Here is a 26,906-nt window from a genome sequence, read left to right as displayed (position 1 = left end):
GAAGGTCGCTGGTTCGAGTCTCGGCTGGGTCAGTTGGCGTTTCTGTGTGGAGTTTGCTAAATGGTCCGTAGTGCATTAATGTGAGTGATTGTGTATGGATGTTTCCCAGAGATGGGTTGCGGCTGGAAGGGCATCCGCTGCGTAAAACGTGCTGGATAATTTGGCGGTTCATTCCGCTGTGGCGACCCCGGATTAATAAAGGGACTAAGCCGAAAAGAAAATGAATGAATTATTATTATCATTATTATTATTATTACTATTATTATTATTATCGTAATTATTATAGAAATGTTATGGTAATAATTTAAATTAATTGTAGAAAAATACATGTAATGGTAATAAAGTATGCTTAATTTGCTATGCTTTAGTTTTTATTTGCAGACAAATCTTTTTGGCTTGTCCAATTTCTTGTCCAGCATGTTGACTTGTCTTAGTGTATTCAATCCCCTGTTTTTCTCTCTCTTGCCCAGGAATGACGGACATCGCTGCAGTGCCGCCAAATTCATACAGGTCTGATTGAGCAGAGCAGTAAGCAAGTCAGTGCATCGGCGCTCAGACGGAATGATCCAGCAGGGTGAATAGGAGGAGGAAGAAGGGGGGAGAGGATGGGTGTGAATGCCTCCAGCTACCCTCACTCGTGCTCCCCTCGATTTGGGGGAAACCCACAGACCCAGCAGACCTTCATAGGTAAATGCTATTACAGAGACATTTGCTTTTTCATAGTTTAGCAAGTGATCGATGACAACAAAAATGTCTGACAGCCTGAGCACTATTACATGCTTTTGGCTTTCAGATTGCATACATCACTTGAATTCTCTGAATCATGTGTATTATTATTATGATTGTTTTTTTTCCAAGCACAAGCAAAGGATATTTCTCTCAGGCAGAATTTCTTGTTTGAGTAGAATTTGAAGAAGTTCTACTTTAAAAAAGCAAACTAAGAACAATGATCATGTTCATAGTCAGTTCAACAGCACTTGGAAGAAGACTCACATTAAATTATTGACTTCACCAGCTGGGACAGTCTTCTTATTCTTTCACTGTTGCATCTTGTCTGTATTCATTTATTTAAAGACTTGGAAATTGTATCGCAACTGTCAGCAGTTGCTGCTTGTGTTTTTGTTTTTTTTTTCCTCCCTCTTTATATCCCACAGAGTCCGACTTTAACGGCATATTCTGATGTGAATATTTTCATGTCTTTGCTGTCTATGAGATCAGTAAAGTAATGGTGCTTTCAAAATGCTAAGCCATGCATGACAGTAGGCCTACAATGAGAAATGGAACTTTGGATTGAGACATAAAGTGTCGTCAGGGAGATATTAGCCATGCCGGAGAGGACATTAGATGACTTCATAGTTTCCTTATTTGGCAGGTGAAAATTTAGATAGAGCGGGAAGTTAAAGTGCACATTAAGTAGTGTGGGGGTGCATACTTTATTTTTTGAAGCTGGAATTGTTTATGAATGCTACGTAAAGTGATCAGTGACAAGTAACAGCAAAACCAGTTAACCTTTTTATTCATGCAATTTTTTTGGATTAATTTTAACATTTTAGATTCAATTAATTTTCAATGGGAGTATTGTTTTATGTATTTTATGTGTTATAAAGGCACCGTTTTATCAGCTTGTGATTCACTCAGTTTTATTTAACAGATCATGTTTGGGGATGCATACTTTGCTTCTTGAATTTGAGAGAACGTGTAAATTTGTATTATAAAAATGTAATTTGACAAAATATGTCTTGAAAATATGAGACGTTCTCCCTACAGTATTTTTCCCACCTAATTTGCATGTCTTTATAGAGACCCAGTTCTGTGAACTCAAGGTCAGTTTAATTTTAATGTTATTTGCATTCAGTTTCTTCCATCAGTTCGATGTCATTAAAAGTCAAGAGCATTTCAGAATTGTTCTGAAGCTCTTGCATAAAGCAAAGCCCTGTGGTGGTGCGCTTTAGAAGAAACTTTAATTAAAATATTGGCTGAGCTCACAATGCATATTTTCCTTCTGACAACATTTAAAGCCTCCAAACTCTTACACAGCATGTTTCTTTTCTGTCACCAGGCGCCTCCTATGCACCACAGGGTTATGGCGGAGAGTCCAAGCTCTACAGCCTAGAACATGGCCCTGAAAAACCTCAGGACAAGAAGAAAAAGAGCTCTGGTTTGGCCACACTCAAGAGGAGATTTATTAAACGACGCAAGTCGAGTCGGTCGGCAGATCATGCACGGCAGATGCGAGAGCTCCTCTCCGGGTGGGACGTACGTGATGTCAACGCTCTGGTGGAGGAGTATGAGGGCACAGCAGCTCTCAAAGAGCTCAGTCTGCAGGCGGGCCTGGCCCGACCTGAAGCTCGAACCCTACAGCGTGATTTGGCTACCCTTTATCAGCACAAGTACTGCACTGACGTGGACCTGATCTTCCAGGATTCCTGCTTCCCAGCACACCGGGCCATTCTGGCCACCCGCTGCCCGTTCTTCAAAACCCTGCTTTCGTCATCACCAGGTTATGGGGCAGAGGTGTTGTTAGATGTTGGGACCGCAGGCATGGATGCACCCATGTTCTCCTCTTTGCTGCATTACCTCTATACAGGTGAGCTGGGCTCCGATGATGCAAGGTTGCAGAACGTGGATGTGCTGGTGAGACTGAGTGAGGAGTTTGGTACGCCCAACTCCTTAGAAGCTGACATGCGAAATCTCTGTGAGCACATGCCCTATTTTGACTCGCTGCTGAGCTTCTCCTCGGATTCAGAGTTGGTGGAGGCTTTCGGGGCAGGTGGACCTGCTCCTAGCAGTATGGGAGGTGGAAACATAGGGGCGAGCCATGGCTCACCTGATGAGGAGCTGAGAGCCCACAAAGCCGTACTTTCGGCACGCTCGCCCTTCTTTCGCAACCTGCTGCAACGACGCATTCGCTCGGGTGAGGAGATCACAGAGCGAACTCTGCACACCCCCACCCGAATCATCCTTGATGAATCCATCATTCCCAAGAAATATGCCCGTGTGGTCTTGCACTGCATGTATACAGATGCGGTGGACCTTTCTCTGGTGCTGCGCGGGAGCCCTTCTGAAGGCAGTCTGGGGGAAGTTCAGGCACTGGTGGCTGGAAGAGGATGCATGAGCCGGGCTGAAGAGGCCATGGAGCTCTACCACATCGCTCTCTTCTTGGAGTTTAGTATGCTAGCTCAGGGTAAGTCTTTGCCTTGTTTTAACCATCATTAGTCCCACACTTGCACTTCCCCTTTATTGCTCCACACTCCCCCAGCTTTGTTTACTGCCTGATTAATTCACAAGCTGTCAAGGGAAGACCAGAGGAACAGGGTGGCGTTGCTGTAGTTTATGCACCTCATGTTGGGATTACAGTTTGTGAGAGATTCCCATATGTGCCCAACAACAAGGCAATGCAACCTCTATTCAACTCTTATACCCCCATCTATTTCCCTATTCATATTGGTGCTTTTTAGGGAGACTGGGTTTTTAAGTGCTGTGGAATTGGTGCTGTTGTTTAGAGTCTAAAAATAATGGCCAAAGTCACACATCGGTTTCAGGTTCGACTTTTTTGTGTAGAAGTTTTACTTTAAACATTGTTCATTTCCCTTTCAGTGATTATGGCAGGAGGTAGAAGAATAGGTCAACACTGTTAGGTTGTGCTTTACATTCTGGATTCAAATGTGTTTTTCCTATTGTCGAAGTTTACTGCGGGGTACAGCTATTGATTTTGGTTAATGTTCTGAATCTGTAGTTTCTGAAAGTGACTGTTGATTTAAGTCAGTTCTTTTTATTGTTTTTAAAGATGAATTGGTTGCTTTTAATCTGGATGATACAGCTAAAGCGGTATATCTTGATATTCTGTATGTCTTTTGGTGATGTTTTTGATACTTCCTTCTATTAAATACTTAAAAGACTTACGGTGCTCAGCATAAATGAGTACACCCTATTTTGAAATATTTTTTTTTTCCATTTCTCAGTGAATATAGGCAATGTATTTTTGTGCATTTAAACAGAACAGATTTATTAAACAGATATATTGATTAAAATAATATTTTAGTCACAGACCATCTTTAGAAATTGAAAGATAATACATTTAAATTCATGCAAAAAAATGCAAAAAAAAATTACAAACTACATTTAAACTAAGTTGTATATATTTTTTGCTTCTCTTGATTTTTGCTATTTTTGAAAATGTTATTTAATAATTTTACCTAACATATAAATTTTGGTGTATTAGTTTTTGATCCATTATTGTAAGTTATTTTGTTAGATAAGCTCCAGATTTGGCTTTAGTACTGACTAAACTAATGTACATGCACTTCCTATAGAAAATATTAATTTAAATGAGAGATTTTTGAGGGGTGTACTGGTATATGCTGAACACTGAATATGCAGCCACTCGATTAATTGATTAAAGTCCATTAACTATATTTAAGTGAGGTTCATAGTTTAAAAACAGACTTTTACTGCATACATTTTTTCTAAACAAACTGCAATATGAAGAATCGCACAGTTTTTTTTTTTTTATGCGTCAACATAGCACTATATTACCAATAAACCTCCATTGCTGTTCAGAATGTTTTAGGCAGTATAGTATAATAAAACAATGAAAAAACATTAATGATGCATCAGTTTAATAATAATTTTTTTTTACATTTTGTTTTTAAATTTATATAAATCAAAATATATAATCATTTCTACAAAAAAATGGGTTGCATAACCATTTTTTTTTGTTTTTTTTTGCTATTTCTCATATCTAAAGCTAATCAGAATTTTTCTCCTAACACTTTTAAACTTTCAAATCATGAGATGAGAAAACATTGCTGATTTACTCAAATTACATGGTCTTTGGGAAACTTAATAATCAAATATCCATTTAAAGTCATTGCAATATTCACTGCTGCTTGCATTTTATTTTACCATCAAATTCTACTGGAGGAAGAAATAACTTCATTTAGTGCTATCTAAAGTAGTTCCTCAAAGTAATTTACATCTAATTTATGACTGCATCCTTGCCAAAACCTTCTGGTGTCTGTTCACTTTAAAAGGACTTTTTTTTTTTTTTTGGCCTATTGCACTTTTGCAGCCTGATGTCATTTTTTTTCTTCCATTCGTTACACATTTACTGGCTTTCACACCCACTTTGCTTGTGTACTTTGTATCATCAGCTCCTGTTGTGAGTTGGCCAGTTTATCTCTGTTTACCGCACAAAGTGTTGAGCTTCAGCAGTGCTGTTCAAAGAGGTGTTATTCAGAGCTATCCTTCTGATTACTTAATCTAAATAACAGCATCAAACCCTGCCTGTGCTCTACTGCACAGGTCTGCAATGTCAGTGTCAGCTGATCCATATGACCCATTGGTCAGCTGTGGTTTGTAACAGATCGCGATCCAATTCAGTCCTGTCAGCATAGCCCGATGATGAGCTCAAGAGGACTTGTTTTCTTCAAGAACTTCTTATGCCATTTTCTACGTCAACCCTAGGCTTTTCCCAGTGTCATGGGGAAAAATATAAGGCAATTAAACCCAAATTGCATGTGCAACCCTGACTTTGTATAGATTTGACTTCTTTTTGACTTATTTTTATTTTATATATATATATATATATATATATATATATATATATATATATATATATATATATATATATATATATATATATATATATATATATATATATATATATATATATATATATATATATAAACCTATCTGATTATTGTCAGAAAACTTGTCAGCTATTCCTATTCCAAGTTTTCAACAGCTATTTTTACAGTGTAGTTACAATGTGTTGCATGAGATTTTCGACACAAAATTTCTGAGTCATGGCATCATCATTGAATTAGCTTGTTTGTTTTGTAAGGCCCAGTCAGTCGTCCATCAGTCAAAGAAAGCCCTAGAATAGAGTATTCAGCAGCGAACACGGGCAATCATTGAGGTCATTTCAGTGCATGTGTGTTGATAGCCTCCGGTGAGAGACTCACGTGGCGATGACCTCTAGGAAATGGAAGCACAGCAGTCATTTAACACCCAGTCAGCAGCCAGTCGGTGGTTGGTTCATGGCAACGATAATTAATGTGCTGACCAGGCAGACGCGCATTGATAAAAGCCACCCATTGGTCTGGAACCGATTTTGTTCAGCAGGGGAAAATCACTCATGTTCACACGAACTGTAGGAAATCGGCTCCGGCAGCTGTGGATCTTGTTAACCTCTTTGTTATACCTAAGCTGGTAACTTGATGGCAACAATAGCTGGACGGCAACAACTGATACTTGTTGTAAATGGAGGAAAAAAATGTGATACATGTCTTTTCGCCTATCTTGTTGGAATAACAAGTAATAACTTGACTTCTAGTTGATCATTTGGTATCAGAAGTGGCTTATATGAAAGGCAAAGGCCTCTAGATAATGCTTATTTTACCAAAATAAAATGATCATGCCTTGATTTTTAATTATGTAATTAGGACTGTAAGGTCTGACTTTGCTTAGACAAAAGTCTTGTCACTTAACAGAAATAATAAACAGTAGAATATAAAGTCATGGTGCAAAGAAAGCGTTCCTGCAGATGAGTGAGTTCATCAAGATTCTTTGTATTCATCTTCAATACAGCCTGGTCACCAGATATAAACATTATTGAGCATGTCTGGGGTAAGATGGAGGAGGCTCCATCTTACCCCAGACATGCTCAATAATGTTTATATCTGGTGACCAGGCTGTCCAATCCTGGAGCACCCTGACCTTCTTTGCTTTCAGGAACTTTGATGTGGAGGCTGAAGTATGAGAAAGAGCGCTATCCTGCTGAAGAATTTGCCCTCTCCTGTGGTTTGTAATGTAATGAGCAGCACAAATGTCTTGATACCTCAGGCTGTTGATGTTGCCATCCACTCTGCAGATCTCTCACATGCCTCCAGACTGAATGTAATCGCAAACCATGATTTATAATTCACCAAACTTGACTGATTTATATGAGAATCTTGGGTTCCAATAGGTCTTCTGCAGTATTTGTGATGATTGGGATGCAGTTCAACAGATGATTCAAAGGAGAAATCTACCTTCTGCCACTTTTCCAAATGATCAATTAGAAGTCAAGTTATTATTTGTAGCTCTTACAACTGGGATTCACGACAAGAATTTTGTCAGGTAGTGTTAGGGCACACTTTGAGAGTTTGATTTAATTGTGGTGAATTTGTTTGTTTGCTTGTTTATGAGAAAGAATTGATTATTTTTTTTATCAGAGAAATGACTGACAGACTTCCCTTCAGGAATAAGGAAGCATAGGAGAGAGCACAGAATATGCTCACTTGTCGTTGCATCTGATATGTGTGTTTGACTGCCATATGTTCACCCAGCTTGTGTATGCGTGTCAATCAAATAAAAAGAAACGGAGCCATTTATTGTGAATGGATGGCAGCAGTGAAAGTGAAGTTTTGCTCAAAGCAGTGTTGACTTAAGGTTATCTGTGTTTGCTGAAGCCATCTCATAAGATTATCTTTGATATCTCTTGATTCATACATTGTAGAAAAGTGTAAATAATCATTTATGATATATTGGTGATCAACCTGGTGGTTAATTTGTCAATTAATAAAATGGAAGTTTTGCTACTTGATCTATTGCTCATTTAAACTAGGGGTGTGTCACTTTATAGATTTTTTTCAATACGACACACACTATTTAAAACATGATACTATTGCAGGTCTATATCATTGGTTTTTAGCACATCCCTTTGCCATGTTTAAATTATTTAAAACTTTTTAATGCAAATATATGACTGAATTAAACCGCTGAGTAGGTGTGGAAGATAGGATTTTCAGTGAATATAATGAATTGAAAAGTTTGTTTTGCTCCGTTGGCATACACTTCAGAAGAATATACATGATCCTTCAGAAATTTGAGGTTGGTAAGGATTCTTTAGACAGTTTCCATACTTTTTTGCCAACTTTATGCATCAAGTTAGTAAAGCTTACCAGTGGTGTAGAAGTTTGAAAAAATAGGTCAAATCAGTCAAATCAGTTTTCTTGTCAAATATGCTAAACATTCTTTATTTATATATATATATTTATATATATATATATATATATATATATATATATATATATATATATATATATATATATATATATATATATATATATATATATATATATATATATATATATATATATATATATATATATATATATATATATATATATATATATATATATATATATATATATATATATATCATCACTGCATCCAAAATGGTAAAAAGCCTTGGAGTAACAATTGATGACCAACTGAACTTCTCTGACCACATTTCTAGAACTGCTCGATCTTGCAGATTCGCACTCTACAACATCAGAAAGGTCCGACCCTTCCTATCTGAACATACAGCTCAACTCATTGTTCAAGCTCTTGTTCTCTCCAAACTGGACTATTGCAACTCTCTGCTAGCCGGGCTACCAGCTAGTTCTATCAAACCTCTTCAGCTGCTTCAGAACGCAGCAGCACGAGTGGTCTTTGATGAACCCAAAAGAGCACATGTCACTCCGCTACTCACCCGTTTGCACTGGCTGCCAGTTGCTGCCCGCATCAAATTCAAAGCTCTGATGTTTGCTTACAAAGTGACCTCTAGCTTGGCTCCTTCATATCTGCTCTTACTTCTGCAGATATACGTGCCCTCCAGAAACTTGCGTTCTGTGAATGAACGTGGCCTCGTTGTTCCATCCCAAAGAGGGAAGAAATCACTTTCCCGAACTCTCACATTCAATCTGCCCAGTTGGTGGAATGAACTCCCTAACTACATCAGAACAGCAGAGTCACTTGCTGTCTTCAAGAAACCACTAAAACGCAACTGTTTAGTCTCCACTTTCCTTCCTAATCTGCAACTGCCTCTCTGGCTATACCACTAACTGTACTCTCTCTCTCTCTCTCTCTCTCTCTCAAAAAAAAAAAAAAAAAATTTACTAATGCTTTGCTTCTTAGACTTTACACACCTGAAACTTGTCTATAGCACTTGTTCACTGCTGCTCTTATAGTTGTGTGAATTGCTTCCTTGTCCTTATTTGTAAGTCGCTTTGGATAAAAGCGTCTGCTAAATGACTAAATGTAAATGTAAATGTGTATGTATGTATGTATATATATATATATATATATATATATATATATATATATATATATATATATATATATATATATATATATATATAATTTTTTCAGGGTTTTCACCTTTATTGTAAAGAACAGTAGAGAGAATTGACAGAAAAGCATGGGGAGCAGAAAGAGGGGAAGGATCGGCATAGGACCACGAGGCGGAATCGAACTCGGGTCGCCGTGAGCACAGAAGTGCATGTGTCGACCCACTACACTACTAGCATGACATATGCTGAACATTCTTGATATACAGCACAGATGAAATCCCACAGATGAAATTCCAGATGAAAAATTCTCTAAGCCTATGGTGCAAACAAGCAATACATAAATAAATGTACAAAACAGAGAATAGAGAAAAAAAAGTAATAATAGAGCGAAACAGGCTTGGGTGGTATCCAAATTTTGATACCGTCAAACCTCCTTTCTATTTTACCTCAGTATCCGGTATTACCATGCATAATAAAAAAAATTATGATGTAAGGCGCAGACAGCGTCACCAAACTGTTGGCTTGTGTCTAAACCATTCAGAAACTGAATACCGTATATGCGACCTTAGGTTCGCAGTCACTTGTTTGTCTTGTTTGTATTAGAGATCTGCACGGGACGCTCTCTCTCAACAAACACACATAGAGAGCACCAAGCGACACACAGCCTCACGCTCCCTCTCATTCACACACACACGCAAGCGCAAATGCGCGCTTGCTTGCTTGGGAGCAAAATTGTTAGACTGCCCACTCCCATTCATATTACACCAGAGTTACTGACCACTCCCACGTTTTATTCGGAAATTTACTCCCGCACCGCAAGAAATCTGGTCGGGTCCTGTATACTATATTAACGTATTGCCGAAGCCAGGTCAGAATCCGATCAAAAAAGAGTTGAAAATGGGATATGCAATGTTCAAGTGCTGGGGGGAGGGAGTGCAGTCTGTGTTTATTAGTCTGTTTTTATAGTAGGCAGGGGTGGGAGCAGAGGAGTTAGAGCTGGGAGGGAGTTGAGTCTCCTGATCGTCTGGTGAAGGAAACTGTTCTTGAGCCTACTGGTTCTGGCCGGGAGACTGCACAGTCTCCTCCCTGTTGGCAGCAGGCTGAAGTAGCTTTGAGATGGGTGGAAGGGGTTACTTGCAATCCTGATTGCTTCCCGGCTAAGACAGGAGTTCTAGATGTCTGAGAGGGCAGTGAAAAAGACAGCAATGATCCTCTCGGCTGTTCTCACAATGTGCTAAGACATGAGTTTTTCGACATGAGACGGCGCGGGCTCCAGACCACACAGTCATCCAGCAAGTCAGGATGCTCTCGATGGCACCACTGTAGGAGGTGTATATGATGGAAGGTGGGGCTCTTACTCTCCTTAGTTTGTGGAGGAAATACAGGCGTTGTTAGGCTTTTCTTGGCAGTGATGCAGTGTTGTTGTTCTAAGATAGGTCTTCAGAGGTGTGCACTCCCAGGAACTTGATTCTGCTCACCCTTTCCACTGCAGCACCATTGGTGGTGCTACAGTCCACAACAATCTTCTTTGTATTCTTCACATTCAGGTGGAGATTGTTGACCTTGCACCGCGAAGCTAAACAAATTAAAATGATAGACAGGAGGTATAGCCACTTTTTACAAGGTACTATTCAATCCTTTGTAACCTTATACATGTCTTTGTCATCATTGATCATTTAAATCCAAATAAATAAAATAATCATTTTCCTTAAATTTTTTTAAATGAACAAACTCTAAGATTTATGAGTTTCAAATACTTTTATTGTGCCTCTGTTACTACTTTTTTGTTTCATGGCTTTAGCCACTTAGGCTACTTTACATGACAACGATGTAGCCAAAAAGGAAAGATTTTTCCCTTAGGTTTTTAAATGGTTTCACATTTACAAAGCAAGATACGTCTCCGCTGTTGGTTGTACTGTGACACTTTATAACACTTTATTAGTAATAACACTTTATTAATGAAGCTTGAGCAAACACTTTAACAACAACAGCATTACTGCTACTTTGCCATTGTTGTGTGTTTGTTTGTGCTTGCCTTAAATCTACACATCCCTAAACAGGTACTAGGTACATGCATGATGTCATCGTTTTCAGGTGTGTACATGACAATGACGCCGTTTTCCACTTTCAACTTCCACTTTGAAATTCATTTTCAGTCACAAAAATAGCTTTGTCATGTAAACAAACAGGCAAAATGCTTAAAGTTTAACATTTTTGACTGAAAACGTTGTATAGATGAACCTTTTTTTTTAGAGTAGGTAAATTTACCATAAAATCTTCCCTTTCTTGTTTAGCCACTCCATTGCTGCGTCTCAATTTGCATACTATCCATCCTAAATAGTATTTAAAAATAGAATTAGTATGTCCCAAATCGTAGTATGTTGAAAGGAGTATTCCAAAGGTTCCCGGATGGTTTACTATCTCCGGTAAAAATGTTAAGTGTTGAACCATCCATTCTCTTACCACTGATATTGCCCACAATACATTGCACGTTGGGCATGAATACAATTAATACTACAAACGTGAATTGAAAGTGTAAATAAACTACAAACATGATGGACACACGAGTCCAACCATCAAGTAGAGAGTCTTCGGTAAAGATGTTTGTATGACTGTTAATCAATATCTAGCCAACTGGAAAACATTTAAATAGAGTTTTCTGTGTTGTATTTCATCTGCAACAACAATATTGAACTTTTATAAAGCAATGTTTGGACATTAACGTCTGAACGCATAATTATCCAAAGACCTGAGGAGATTTCTCTGCATGAAAGACTCGTGAATGGGAGATTAACCTGCTGCTGCTTCTCCAATAAGGTAGGAAATTAAATATGAAAGAAATGTGGAGGATGTGTCGAGATGATAGACAGGGCTCAGCAACACAACGATCTGTTAATGAGGAAGTAGTATGTCCCAAAGTTTGCATACTCTTCTGTTACACATTCAAAAGTATATATTTTTCCTTCACAAAAAAGTACATACTTTTAGGGTGTAGTATAAGTAGCATGTATAATGTTGAATTCAGCATGGTTATGCTAATGTTATCACAACCATGTGCAAATTAACATATTTGGCACACATTTACTTTAACAGCTAATCAGTAACTTGGCATCTAGCCCAACCTAATGAATGACATTGGCTAACCTTTGAGTTCTGTCAAAAAACATAACTGAGATCATTTACTTATAGAAGTCTTAAATGCATTAGCAGATTGAAGGGCTTGTTTATTTTGAAGAGTCGGAAAGAGGGTAGTAATTGCTCCTGTAACACTAAATGACTGCTTTTTGGTGCAGGAAACCTGGCTAACTTTAGAAGTGGACCTCAGGGGGGAAAATTAGCATCTAATCAGTATCTTACAGGGAAGATGAGATGATGTGAAGTTTTGGTCCAGATTTGTCTTCGGCACATGAGACCATTCTCAAACAGTGTGATGGAAAAGGCCGACTTCTTAGCTGAAGAAGACAGTTCATTCTCAGCACGACACCCTCTCCAGAGCCGATAGACCCAGCGACGCGGGGCAGAGCGTGACACTGCACCTGTGACGGTAACATTAGCTGACAGCCTGGCGTGCCATAGGTCTGTTCTGTAGTGCAAATGAAATGCTGCATCGATGGGCCTGGAGGGTGGGAGCTACAGAGAGCTGTGCACATTTCTTCCACTTCTCAGCACCTTTAAAAAATGCATTGCTTCTCATTTGAGAAAGAGACATCTGGGGATAAAGAGAGAAATTATTCACAAACTGAAAACCATTTATGTGTTCCAGAATGTGTTCATTTGTATTTTTCATTCTTTGTTCTGCTTGCAGTTTTCTGTCATTGTTCATTAAGTTGAATGGCTTAAAAAAGAATGCTTTGATTTTTCTTTTTTTTTTTCTTTTCTTCATCATCTAACAATGAAAAAATTGGGCCGCAGGAGGATATTAGATATCCACAAAGCAAAGTCTTTGTGACCTTGCTTTTCTTTTCAGGTACTCATTTCATACTTTAATTGAATCAAACCACCTATTTGCACATTTTTATTATTATTTTCTTTTTTCCAGAGTGTAAATAAATAAAGTGCTAAAAATAACCTTCAATAATATTTGTAAAAATCTTTAAAAAAGAATGGAGTGGTTTTGAAAGAATTTCACTATTTTAAAACATTTATAATTTTTTAAATAATAATTTTTTAAATTATTAGTTTGTAAGGATATCATTAAGTGAGCATTAGCTAATATAAAGGGCCATGAAACCCCCGTCTTAGCAAGTTGTTTTTACACCTCTAGTTTGAAAATAGTCAGGAAAGTGGTTGAGTCCAGCTTTGTTTAGGTGGGAGTGTCAAGTGGCGAAAGAGGGAAGGGTTTGCATGAAAAGGAGAGGTTCAGTTCGAGCACGTGCTGATTTTCACAGCGGCAACACAGACGCAGGGGACATAGACAGTGACTACATTTACATGGACATCAGTCATCGGATTATTTGCCTTAATCTGAATAAGACAATAATATGATTAAGGTGTTTACATTAGTTGCGTTTTGAATGTTCCTTTCATAACTCCTGTTTTTATATGTTATAGCACATACAGTAGATCGATTAACGTCATTGCGCCACTTTTCCTCTGGAGTTTCATGTAATTTCAGGTGTTTCATTCATAATTTGTTGACTTTAGCTGCAGGTTGGCACTTTCACCATCATTCAGGAACATTTCATGCATGGCCCTGTGACAAACAAGATATTGAATGCGAGAAACTGCTGGTAGAGTGTTGTTTTAATGTAATTTTTGATACCGCACACGGTATGGGAGAAAAAAAAAACTCAGCATTTCTCAGTAGATACAGAAACTCGATAAGTGCAGATAATAGCGTCAAACAGTCGTGTGTGTATAGACTATCCTGTTACAAAATGGGGCAAAATCATACGCTATGAAAATTCTACACAATGGTAATAGTTTGATTAAGGTGTTTATATTCAGAGAGCAGCATTTACAGCGGATCTTTTAGTCCATAATATTGTAGTGATATTACTATACTTTAAACTTAGTAACTAAATAATTTTGACTAAGGTATGTCTTTAAAAACTGAAAGACTACTGCATTGCATATGGCTTGTTGAACAAAACTAAGGAGTCGATTCTAAGTTATACCGTCAAACGCTTCACAATTTCATAATCTTTTTTCATCATTTGGATACGCACATGTTTACACCATAAATACCTGATATTGACATTGTTTGTAATGTCTGCTAGATTGATAAATTACCTCTAATTGCAATACAATTTGCATAATCTATTTAACCAATCATGTTTGGAAGCATGTATATGTAGATTGCCCACAGCACAATTACTAGCTTTTTTTGAGAAATATACAATACGCTAATTAGACAAACAAGATTGCACTTTACATGCCCATTAGTACAGAAACAAAATGTACTGTATAAATAATTTTTTTTCTGTTCTGTTGACGCTTCTCAGCAAATATCAGATTTTTTTTAACCTTAATTTTACATAGTTGACAGTCATGGTGAAAACAACTAATCATTTTGAGCAGTGTGGCTCTCATGATGACAAATACACTGTTTTGGTGGCCTTGGCCAAATTACTGACTCGATAACTAGGTAGCATGAAATGTTTTGGGGAAGTACCTACACGCAATAAATTTGTGAAGTTCCAGCAAACCATTTTTAAATTTGCACTCACAGTTTAGAGAATGTGAAGACTGCTTCGAAAAATGTGCCAAAGCAATTGAGAAATTGTAAACAAATATATTAAAGTACATCATAGAAATCCACAGATCTTTTTATTTTCAGTTCTAATTGCAATAAAAAAATGCACCAATTCTCATGGATTGTTAATATTTCAGAAGCAAGGATGAGTAAAGGGGGTCGCACACTGGACAGTTCAGCACATGACAGTTGGAAGAATCGCACACCAAACGTGCACATTTGCATGTTATTTAAAATGAAACTATTCAGATGGCGGTCTTTAGCGCGGCAATATCTAGCGCTCCCCCCCCCCCCCCCCCCTTTAAGTAAAAGTGTCTGTATGTAAATTATATGTATAAGTTATCTGTAACTATGTAAAATAAGACAATGCATTTATCAAATAAGAGGCAAATAATCACAAAAAGTGCTGTTAGTAGTTTTTGTAAAAGTTTTAGCAGTTATTTAAACCGAAATAGGGAAGTTCTAATTGAAGAGATTTTGGTTCTGTAGAGTGATTTCACACCTTTCTGTGAAGCCACAATGAGATGACATGCTTGTAGCATGTGCTGTTTTTGATTTTAAACTATAAATTTAAAAAAAATGTATACATGTATATGTATTTGCATGAATAAAGCTGAAATTAAAGGCAGATTTACTTTCTGCCAATATATTGCACTTATAGAACTGCTATAATAGCATTTCTTAATTGTCTTAGCATTTTCTTCAGTATTCAGTATTTTTAAGATTTTGTTCCAGTGTTCATTGCAAACAGTGAAATTGCTTGGCCTGTTATTGGACTTTGTCTGGTGTTGTTGTGTCTGCTCAATTTATAGCCTCCCTGCTATAACCTTTGTTAACATCCTATTTACAGACTTTCAAATATTTCAAATATTTCCACAGAAATTACCTTTGGGAAAATGATTGAATGTGATAACGGAGCAGAAATCAGCTGGAATAAAACCTAAAACAATTCCGATTGATTGCTGTTCACCAAAAGCATTTTTAATTCTGCATCATTTCCTAATTAATTTGTTTAACATCTTTTTAAAACGATTTTTTACATTTTGTGCCGAGTTAACCACAGGGGATGAAAACAATCTTGTGGGTAACAAACGCTGTAACCTCCACACCTCTGTTCCTAGAGAGGAACGCTCTAATATTGCTATCTTTTTAGAGGAGAGTCCTTTTGAAATGGCGACACTTTGATGCTTGTGCGAGTGGTTCAGTCAGACGTCCTTTAGAGTGGGTTTCCGACTCAATCCAGACAGAAACCCTTCCTGGCCCCAAGGCACCGTTCTGATTAGTATTAACACAGATTGCTGGTGGTGTTTCCATTAAGCCTATGAGAGACTGTCAGCTCTGTAATGATTCTGTCTGTTACAGCTTGTCTGAAAGGTCATGGAGAATTTTAACCCAACACCTCTCTGGGGCTCCTTCGCTCTCCACTTCTCATTTTCATCTCGGTATCTTTCAGCCATTTCCATCTTTCACGTTCAGTCGTACAGACCGGGCTAATTTTCCACTATCTCTGTCCTTTTTGACATTACCCTTCTAATCTTTATTCCTTCCCCCATTTTTCCTCCTCTCAGCATGTCACCGTTTCTCTCACTGACTGGCTCGCCGTATATCTCCAGCTCTTCTCCGTCTATTAGACTGTCTACCCCCTTATATCAAGCTCTGGGGCTTGGGCTAGTTAATTGGGGTACTGCACTTGTTCAAGACTAATAGATACCCTAATGATTAGTCCTTCACTGTCTCCGCTCCTTTCCTGAGCTGCTGTGCTCCTCCAATATCAGGTGTACTCAACTGTAAAATGAGCTCAAGACTGCCATTAGGCATTTCACATCGCATGGCCTTGTTGTTAGCTTTTGAGTCTTTGATGAAATGGGTTTCTTCAGAGGACAAATATTTTAAATGTATACAGAATCTGTTATAAAACGTTGCCTTTCTTGTGGTTTGGTTTTTAATGAGTTTTTTATGAGGTTTCTGGTGAAATGAGTTTTAAATGACTCGTTTGTTAGTCGGCCTTGCTTGCGTTACCTCATCATCTTCGTTGCTCTTCATGCAAGCTTGGATCGTTTTCCCCCATGTAAGTTTTTGTTTTATGACCTTCATAGGTTTTGCTCATCTTTGGCATTAAACACTTTAGGGGAATAAGTCAGGCTTGTCCACCTCGTACTCATTAAGGAAATGATGTGTGGATCTGTTTTAGAGGGAGCTTAAAGGGTTAGTTCACCCAAAAACAAAAATGATCTCATGATTTAGTCATCTTTAAGGCTTTGGGCTTTTACGATGGCATTACAATGACAACAGATGACTGATTTTTATCAGTGTTCCAGTTAGGGCTGGGCGATTTTGCAAAAAACGATCACAATATAATGTTTCATATCATTCGATGTTGATAATTATTGAATTGAATTATGAAACCAATACATTTAAGAATATTAGGATTTTTTTTAATTTAACCACTTCATTTTAATTTACCAACATTACTAAGGCAGATAGTTTTAATAGTCAAAAACGAAAATATTTAACCAAAACATCTCATCGCATTATGATAAAATAAACAAGTGTTAAAGAGACTTTTAAACTTGATAAATAAAATGTTACAAAGTGTGTGCAATGGTAAAGTGTAAATACTGAACAATCAAAGCAAACTTAAAGGTAGATCAACATCTGTACGGTGTGAATAACAATGATACAGTAAACCTCAAACTCTGTCAACAACACGAAATTATTATAATCAAATCTGAGCTTTCAAGTAAAGGAACCAGCCATCATTATTCAAATACACACTGCAACATTACAAATTGTGAAGTTGAATGACTATATTACCCCCTATGCTAAAAAAAATCTTTCAGATGGGGTGCTAGTGGCTGGGATGCACAAGAAAAGAAACCTAAAAGCCACTCTGGTGAACCCATTACATTCTTTTTTATTTACAATCTCCTCACTGCTGCTATACCGCACTCATTTGTGCATTTGTTGTTCTTTTGATGTGACAAGCGCGAGCTTATGGTTTCCTTCACCATTTAAAACTAATTTACTCTCGCGCTCCCCTGGCGTCTCTTGTAACTAGGTGACCATAAACCGTTTTTTCAGAGGATGACAATCGGACAAATCATTGCTGCAGCTCCAATGCAAGTTTATGGAGAAAAGTAAAAAAATCACTGCTGTGTTTGGGTGCGCTGTGTTTCTCTGGTGTAATTAGTCTGCCATAACTGAAATGTGTACATTAAATCCATACAAAGTGTGAAGCATAATGGTTAGTTCTACTTAGTTCTACCGCCAGCTCTGCAAATCTTCCAAGTCACCTTAACCAAACACACCTGATTCAGATCATCATCTTATTAGCAGAGACTGATAAACCTGCAATGGGTGTGACAGACAAAGGAGTCATCCAAAACATTAAGTGTTGTTAGTCTACCAGGAACGTGGTTGAGAAACACTGCTTTAGTGAATCCATGCATTTTGTGAGAAAAATATCCTTTTAAAACTTTATAAACCATTTTGTAGAGCTATAAAAAGCCTCAGACAAATTGAAAACAAACTCAGATTGGGTTTTAATGAAAGAAAAAAAGTCATATACACCTGCTATGATGCGTTGTGAGTAAATCATGGGACAACTTTAAATTTTTGGGTGAACTATCCCTTTAAAGGTTCTGTGAAGTGCTTTAAAATGTGCAATTTTATTCAATGTTTGATAATCTCAACGAAACACGAAGAACACAAAAAGCAAAAAAAAAGCATTTTAAAGGGGCGGGGCATCTCAGATACTAGAGAGCATTTGATTGGTTATTATTTGAGACACTGTAATATGAGGTAATGTAAACAAAACCATCAATCCATTTAGGTGAAGTGACTTGTTTATATCAGTTTTATATTTTTTAAACGTGAATTTTGTCATTGTTTTGGAGCGCACAAGCTTTTAGATATCCTAAAAACTAACAAAACTGATACTAACATCTAAATAAAACTTTATTTTAATTTCATGGGACCTTTTAAAGAGGTTGTTTCCAAAGGCATGAGCATAGTCACGCACATATTTCAAAATATTCTCTGTTTGCTAGCATGCTCAAAGACCGAAGCTTGACACACTAGGAAAAATGTATCTTTGTCTAGTGTGTCTGTACTTTTTCTCTACAAATGTTGTAGTCGATAAGAAAGCTATACTCATTTAAAATAAAGTTATGAATTCTTTTTAATCCATCCCGTCAGACAAGTACTTGTTAACTCTGGTGCCTGATGTTTTTGCCGTCTTTAAAGGTGTTGTTGTTCTTTCTACTGTGTTTCCATGGTTTCTTTTCTGACTGAACAATGGCCTGGTTCAGTGTTGGCACTTTGAGGACAAATTCGAGGTTGTGATACTCAAGGTAACTATTCGAATAATTTAGCCTGGCAATTTTTGGCAAATGTTGTCGTCAGCAGGCAACCATGCGAGAGACAGGGCAACCATTTAGTGCAACAAAAATCATCATTACCATCTTCTCCTAGCAGCTTTCTCCGAGCCCCCGAATGTAAGGTTTAAAATTCTTGAACTACTCTCACTAGCTTTATGCAAGAGTGGATGTGCATTTATCATAGCAGAAAGTAAAGCAAATTAATGCTTAACAGCTAATAATAATAAGAAGAAGAAGAAGAAAAATAAAGCAGATATAATGAACCCATGACAAGGAAGCACAAAACAAACACATTAAATATTTAGATCTACAAGTATACATGGAAACAACAGTAAACTGACAGTAAAGACAGTTGCTGTTTTAAGCATTAGAATATATATTTTAAAAAAACTCTTGTGATGACACATGCCTACCAGAATAGTAGTTTATGAGGTTTTGTTGGAATTTTTTTTGAAAGCTTCAAGCTTGTCACATGATTGCTGCTAGCATTCTGATTGAAGAGTCTCCAAAAATGGCAGATCTTATGCATCCAGATACAATTTTGTTGCCCATTCTCAATGGGAAAGAAGCCAAATATTGTTGTTCTGCAGTATTGGCAGGCAACATTGCTCCAAAAGTTACCTTGTAGATCCTCAAAATACACTTTGAATGACACCTAACACACATTGTAACATTGTATATCAGGGATTTCCAAGCAGTGGGTTGCGGGCCACTAGTGGGCCTCAGTGATCCTGCAGGTGGCCTGCTTTAAAATAAACTGTCAATATTGTACTATCATTTTTGGATTTTGTTATTAATATGCTATACTAAAATAATCGAAGTAATGCACTTTCTCCTGTTCTCTGATTACTTCTAGCTCGGTGCAAAAACAGCCTCATCGTCCGTCTGCAGATAGTACACTCAAGTCTGTTTATTCACAAACTATGCGTGAAGTTAAAGTGAAAGTCTCTCTTTGTGTATTTTTGTGTGAACTATTTAATATATCCACATAGTTGTCCAAAGTAATGTCCTGTGATTTGTTTTATAACGGATGTGCGCCCTTACAGCTCTTACAGATCTAGCGTGGCTCAATGGTGTATCTGCCATAGAATGTAAAATAAACTTGCATATGAGCTTTAGACGTGCTCTGGAAGAGCTGTTCACTTTTCATCAGCGATCTCCCAATAATATCCAGCTGCAAGATCAAACGCCCTCTGCATGTCAACAGATTTACATTTGTCTGGATATTTTTGAATAGTAGATATTCAGTCAGTCCAGTTTAAAGCAGAAGCTGGTCTTTTGCAATCTCCCTGTTGACCTGCGGTTCTAAAAATATATCAAATTAAATTTTTTATAAATTATAAACTTTAATTTGTAGTTGAAGTCAGAATTATTAGCCCCCCTGAATTATTAGCCCCTCTGAATTATTAGCTCCCCTGTTTGTTTTTTTCCTCAAGATTTCTTAAACACATTTCTAAACATAATAGTTTTAATAACTCATTTCTAATAACTGATTTATTTTATCTTTACCATGATGACAGTTCATAATATTTTACTTGATGTTTTTCAAGATACTTCTGTACAGCTTAAAGTTACATTTAAAGGCTTAACTAGGTTAATTAGGTTAACTATGCAGGTAATTAGGCAAGTTATTGTATAACGATGGTTTGTTCTGTAGACTATCGAGAAAAAAAAATAGCTCAAAAGGGCTAATAATTTTGACCTTTAAAATGGTTATTAAAAAATGAAAAAATGCTTTTTTTCTAGTCGATATAAAACAAATAAGACTTTCTCCAGAAGAAAAAATATTATTAGACATACTGTGAAAATTTCCTTGCTCTGTTAAACATAATTTGGGAAATATTTAAAAAGAAAAAAAAATCAAAAGGGGGCTAATAACTCTGACTTCAACTGTAAGGTTTAAATGAGCGCATAATACAAACATTTTAGAGAAAATGTCAGACAGGTGGGCATTCAAAAATTGATCAGAGAAAGAAGTGGGCCTCGAAGTGAAAAATGTTGAGAACCCCTGTTGTAAATTATTATTTTTGTAATAAAAAAATTATATTTTAAAATGGAACAGATTATTTGCAAAATTATTGTTGTTTTCAGCTGCTTTTAACTGATTTACTGTGTCTGTGCTGAATAAAGGTTTAATGTCTTTCTAACCTCAAACTTTCGCTCCTTAGAACATCTTTTTTGGTCATGTCCAAAATTTTAGAGTACAGTCTAAAAACTTCTCTCCAAAACTCAAAGGCTTATTCTTGTGACTTCGCCCCTGATCCAGCCATCCCTGTTTTTGGTTCGTCTGACTCATTCGTGGGTTCAGTCATCAAATAAAAAAGCTGTCCAATATGGAATAGTGATAGATAAAAATTATACTTTGTCTATGGAAAAAGGCATCAAAACCACTTTTTGAATCAATTTAGAGAGACGTAGACACAATCTTTCTGATAGCATTGCTGGCTTCGAAGCCACCTGGAAACCTTTTTTAATTATCTGTCAAATGTCAAGGATAACAGTTTAAAGATTTGACCCTGTCATTGTTTGCAAGATAACCATATTGCCTGTGCCCATTGACCTAAAAATAAAACATTGTTAATCTAAAACTGGAAAAACTGGAGACTTTTTTTTGTCTTTTGTCTTTTTTTTTTTGCCTTTTTTTTCTGTCTTTATAGTTAGTATTGCTTTATGTGTTTCTCTGTGTTGCTGTAAGGTCAAAATAAAAATATAATATAAAGACAGCAGAATTTAGCTCTTAAGTGGCTGTTTAAAATACTCTGAATGTTTTATATTTTGTTACAGACATCCAGTGTCATCCTGCAACTTATGAAATGTCCCAAACACTATCTTTAACTGTCCAAAATGGGGGGGGAAATAGTTTTTACTGTCTGATAGTCAAAGCAAGTTGAAAAAAAATTCTATGTTAAATATGCATTTAAAAAAATCAGGGAAAAGTGTTTTATGTAAATTCAGACCATGAGTCTACATATATGGACATCATTTTTCTCTAAAAATACATCGTATCAAAAGATGATACTTTGATTTTTATTCTAATTGAGTTCCAATAAGCCCAAATAGCAAAGAGAAATAAAAAATCATGTAAAAAATCACTTTGGGCCTTAAGAGGGTATACCGTTTCTGAAAGTCTGCTGTCCTGTCAGGCACAAAGCAGCCATTTTTATAATTGACACGTACAATAATCAATTTTTAATTATATTGTGCATATTTTTTCATTGATCGTTTTACATAGCATAGCATAAATTGGCTGTCCAGTTGGACCGATATTTGCATCAGGAGTGTTCCTGTGATGTCTCAAAGGCCTCCTCTCTGTAGGGAATTCTCTAGGCTTTGGAACAGAGCAAAAGTGGGCATAAGATCAAACCACTAATAAGGAGGCCACACTAACTGCTGAGGAGTACATCTGTGATTTTCGGACAAGCCGAGGCCAGTCAGAACACACAAATGCAGATGCTGCCTGGCTGTATACACTGACCAGCATTTTTCTGTCTTTTTATGCGTGTAGATTAGAGCCCAACTTCTTAAAACCCCTTATTTAAACCCTTTTAAATTTTAGCAGTGCCGTGTAAATGCAGATTTTGTGCTGTTAATTTGAATAGATGTTTTCATTCCCAATGTGAGGCTGCTCTTAAGCACAAACATTGAGAGGCTGTTTACCAAATTGAGGCTGTTTATCTGCATTTCCCATGTTTATAGATATGGTAAGGAGATACAGAGTCTACAAAATAACATCGATGTACTGATGAAATGTGCAGCGTTTGCTCTGGACTCATTAACATCAAATCTTCTGCACTTGGCGTCCTCGTTGGTGGAAAAACGCTTGCATGTTGTTTGTACGAAATCTCCCAGCAGTACGTTGCTATTGTTTTGCTGACATTCTTTTCAGGTCTTCTGTTACAACACTAGTCTCATTTTTTTGAGTAATTTTTAACACTTTGGTGTAAGTTCTGCAATCAGACGTGCAGTTTTAACTTGCCTCAATCATTAACTTTCATTAACTCGCATTGATTCCTTGCTCTGTGCTCATGGCCAACGTGAACAATCTACTCATTGATTACAAAGTCAATAAAGAATGATGAGATATTTGGATGCGGGGTGACACTCTCCCTAGAGGCTAATATGACACTGTTTTTTGAAATTGACAACTTTATGGCTCTGCTAGCAGAGAATATAATTAACTGCGATGGGTTCATGAGGGAATGCTGTGCACTGCTTTGCTGCTGCATTGTAAATGGTTTCTAGTCATGCAGTGAAACAGATGCACTACTGCTCTTAATCTTCCCCCTGCTCCAGGCTGAAGGTGCGTGAGCCACCATCCTCAGGCTTTACAGTGCTCATCACAGTGGGAAAGACATTGTTATTGCATCTCAGTCTTGAATAATTCACCTTAGCATGTTTTCGGGAATAAGGTAAGATATGTAAAAGGCTTATTCATTCAGTACCACTTTAAATATCACTATGGTTGGGATTTGTCTATGGACGCAAAGCTCCAGGTATTCATGCTTGTGCTGATATTAAGACATGCAATTGTGTGTTAATTACATACTGTGATTAACACTCCCTGCTGGCCACTTTATTAGTTACGCCTCGGTAGTACAGGGTTGGATCCTGTTTTGCTTTTATTTTTGGCACAGGTTGTTCGCGGCTGGAAAAAGTCCTCTGAGGTTTTGGTCCATATTGACTTGATGGCATTAATGCAGTTGCTGCAGATTTGTCAGCTTAACATTCATAACATGAATCTCCCATTCCACCACATCCCATAGGTGCTCAGTTGGATTGAGATCTAGTGACTGTGGAGGCCATTTGAGTTTATCTCCAAGAAACATGTTTGATATGATTTGAGTTTTCTGAGAGGACATGTTTTCATAAGTAGCCATCGCTGTGGTCATAAAGGGGTGGACATTTTCAGCAACAATACTCAGGTGTGTCATGGCATTTAAGCTGCTCTAATGTTACTAAAAGAGCTAAAGTCTTCAAAGAACTGGATGCATTCATACTGTTTAAATGCTGGTTTATACTTCTGCGTCGAGCGATCGGCGTGACCGATGACACATGCCTTGTGAGGAGCCGTGCATTTATACTTCTGCTGCTGTTTGTGTTGCTCTGCAATAACACTTCTGAAACGCTAGCTGGCAGTGGATAATGTTATGTTTCTCTGTATCGAGATTCTTCGCGGGTGTTTTTTTACGCTACGTTATTGTACAAGTAGGTAAAACTTGCTCATTCAGAGGTGGGAACCGGTGGACGTACAGCAACTTGAATCATAAGTAGTGGCAGACAGAATCTGCGAACATTTTTTGCTGTTTCTGTGGAGAATGTTGTATAAATATGTGGATTTTTGCAGAATTATTTTGGTAGCATCATAACTAAAAAAAATTATATATTAAATAAAAAAAAATTTATATATATATATATATAACTTTTATTTAATGTTTACAACGTAAATCCATCTAGATCCACTTGTTTGGTAAACAAAGCAAGTCTCTCATATAACATATCTGCTAAAAGACAGAAAATATAACTTTATAAACTGTATTGTAAATAAATCAAATGAACGCTTTCATATTAGTCAATATTATTAATGAAATTAATTTAAAAACCGAATAAATATAAATTTACACAAGTAAATAAATAGACTCAAATGGGCTGCGGATTTCTGTGCGCGTAGATTCCGTGTGGACCTACAAGATAATCATTAAAAACTAAAGTTTCCATCTGGAGCTCCTTCACATGACTCCACAATTGTAAACACTCACTCCATCGGGTTCACAGGTCTCAGCATCGGCCACACTCATCACAGCTACCAAGCCGACCAATCACAGAGCTTATGTAGTTAAAGCCATGGTGACGGCTATGCGACCGTGCGAAGGCTGTGCTGGAGTGTGCTTGACGTAGAAGTATAAATCAGCCTTTAGCCAAATTGTGTGCTCTTCTTTTGCTGCTGCTGCAAGGTTTGTGTTGTATATTGGGGTTTAATGATGCTTCATAATATTGAGATATCGCAAAGTAATGTGACAATATGTGTCACTGATGTAAACCATGTGATTTGATATTGAGTTTTGTTTTATCAAGAGTTTTGTAAGAGTCAGCTTTATTCACCAATTTCTCCTTTTTGTACTAGGTCGCATAATGACATATTTGCAGGTGTGAAGTCAAACATGAGCTAACACATTTGGGTTTGCTTACTGAGAAAAAGGACACCCCCATGAGTATGTCATTATGCGACAAGACGCTTGTAGTGCATACTTCAGTATATGCAAGCATTCATCTAGGCTTAAAATCGATTCAAGTCTGCCAGTCCAATCTATACAAAATGTAGCAATTTAACAGTAGGACTACATATGTTCTATAGACTTGCATATAGGTTTAGTTTTTTTTTTACCAAATGAAATAATTATAATAAAACTATTTTAGTATATGATATTGAGATAATATTGTATTGTGAGTTCAGTATTGAGATGCGTATCGAATCATGACTGAAGTGTATCATTACACCCCGAGTGTTTAGAGATGCTCATCTGTAGACCTTGTTTGTAAAAAGTAGTTAAATGACCTACCATTGTCCATCTTTCAGCTCAAATGATGCTGGTGTTTCTCCTCTAACCTCTGGCATCAATTCTGAAATCAACCTGTCTGGCACCTACAAGCGTTCTAAGTCACATAAATTATCTTTCTGTCCCATTCTGATGGTTGGTTTTAAACTCAGATTATCATCTTGAGCACCTCTGCATACCAAAATGCATGCGGTGTTGCTGTCATCTGATTGGCTGATTAGATTATATGAACAGACAGTTGAACAGGTGCACCCAAAAAGTGATCTGCGAGTGTGTGGTCCAAGTCAGGTGTTATGGCATGGGAAATCTACAGATGCTTGTCATTTTTAGCTTCATCGCTTCATTAACATCTCCAAGGTCACCCTTATGAGTTTTTCCATGAAGACTGAAAGCTTAAAAAACAGCTTATCTGTACTTACTAAATGCGTCGTTTGAAAATGTAATGGCATCTCTAGAGCTTTGAGAGAAGCATCTGCTCAGATCAGGCAGTTGAATATTTAATGGTACTGATCAGCACAGTGTGTCTGAACACTTTAAGAAGTAGTTCACTCTTTAAGGAGGTTCTCACTCACATTGTATCACCATGCTATTTTTTTTCATGTATAGTATGTAACTTGAAGCGATTTGTCAGGTACTATGTATGCTGCTCTCTTTCCATACACTGTAAAACCCAAAAGGTTAAGGTAACTCAAACCGTGTGAGGAAACAGATTGCAACAAACCATTTAAGTTCAAAAACTAATCCTAATGAGTCCTGTGAACCTAATCCATTTGAGTAAACAAAGCAATTTGAGCACAGTAAAACCCAATAAATGAAGAATTCAAACCAACTGAGTACTGTAAAACCCAATAAGTTAAGGCAAATCAAACCTTTTGAGGAAACCGATTGCTACAAATTATTTATGTTGTTAAACTAATCTACTGTGAACTTCCTCGATTTAAGTTAAAGTAGTGAGGTATTTAATTAACTCTTGTCAAATGAGTAGAATTAACTCTCAGTAAATGGTGAGTTAACTACACTCATTTGATAAAGTTGACTGTTGGGTTTCATAGTCTACATTTTAAGATGATTAGTGAATAGAAAATAGCATCTCAGTATTTCCACTTTTTTTCACACTAATTTGTGTGTAATTCAGTGCAGTTTGTTTACACAATTTATAATCAATTTTTAAAGTTTT

At 37.0% G+C, this 26,906-nt stretch overlaps 1 protein-coding gene across 1 annotated transcript in view; it reads left to right on the top strand.

Annotated features, from left to right (window-relative positions):
• The window catches only part of btbd7 (BTB (POZ) domain containing 7), an 87,019-nt gene that overhangs the window by 36,692 nt on the left and 23,421 nt on the right, over positions 1 to 26,906 (top strand). Inside the window, exons 2-3 of the mRNA XM_056480816.1 lie at positions 471 to 687; positions 2,060 to 3,184. Of these exons, the coding sequence (XP_056336791.1) occupies positions 606 to 687; positions 2,060 to 3,184 (1,207 nt within the window). The 5' untranslated portion in view covers positions 471 to 605. The remainder of the gene's footprint in view (positions 1 to 470; positions 688 to 2,059; positions 3,185 to 26,906) is intronic.

Source organism: Danio aesculapii, chromosome 20, assembly GCF_903798145.1.
Source record: "Danio aesculapii chromosome 20, fDanAes4.1, whole genome shotgun sequence".
In the NCBI taxonomy this organism is placed as follows: Eukaryota; Metazoa; Chordata; class Actinopteri; order Cypriniformes; family Danionidae; genus Danio; species Danio aesculapii.
The sequence above is the reverse complement of the archived record's forward strand: the minus strand, read 5'-3'. Positions and strand labels throughout refer to the sequence as shown.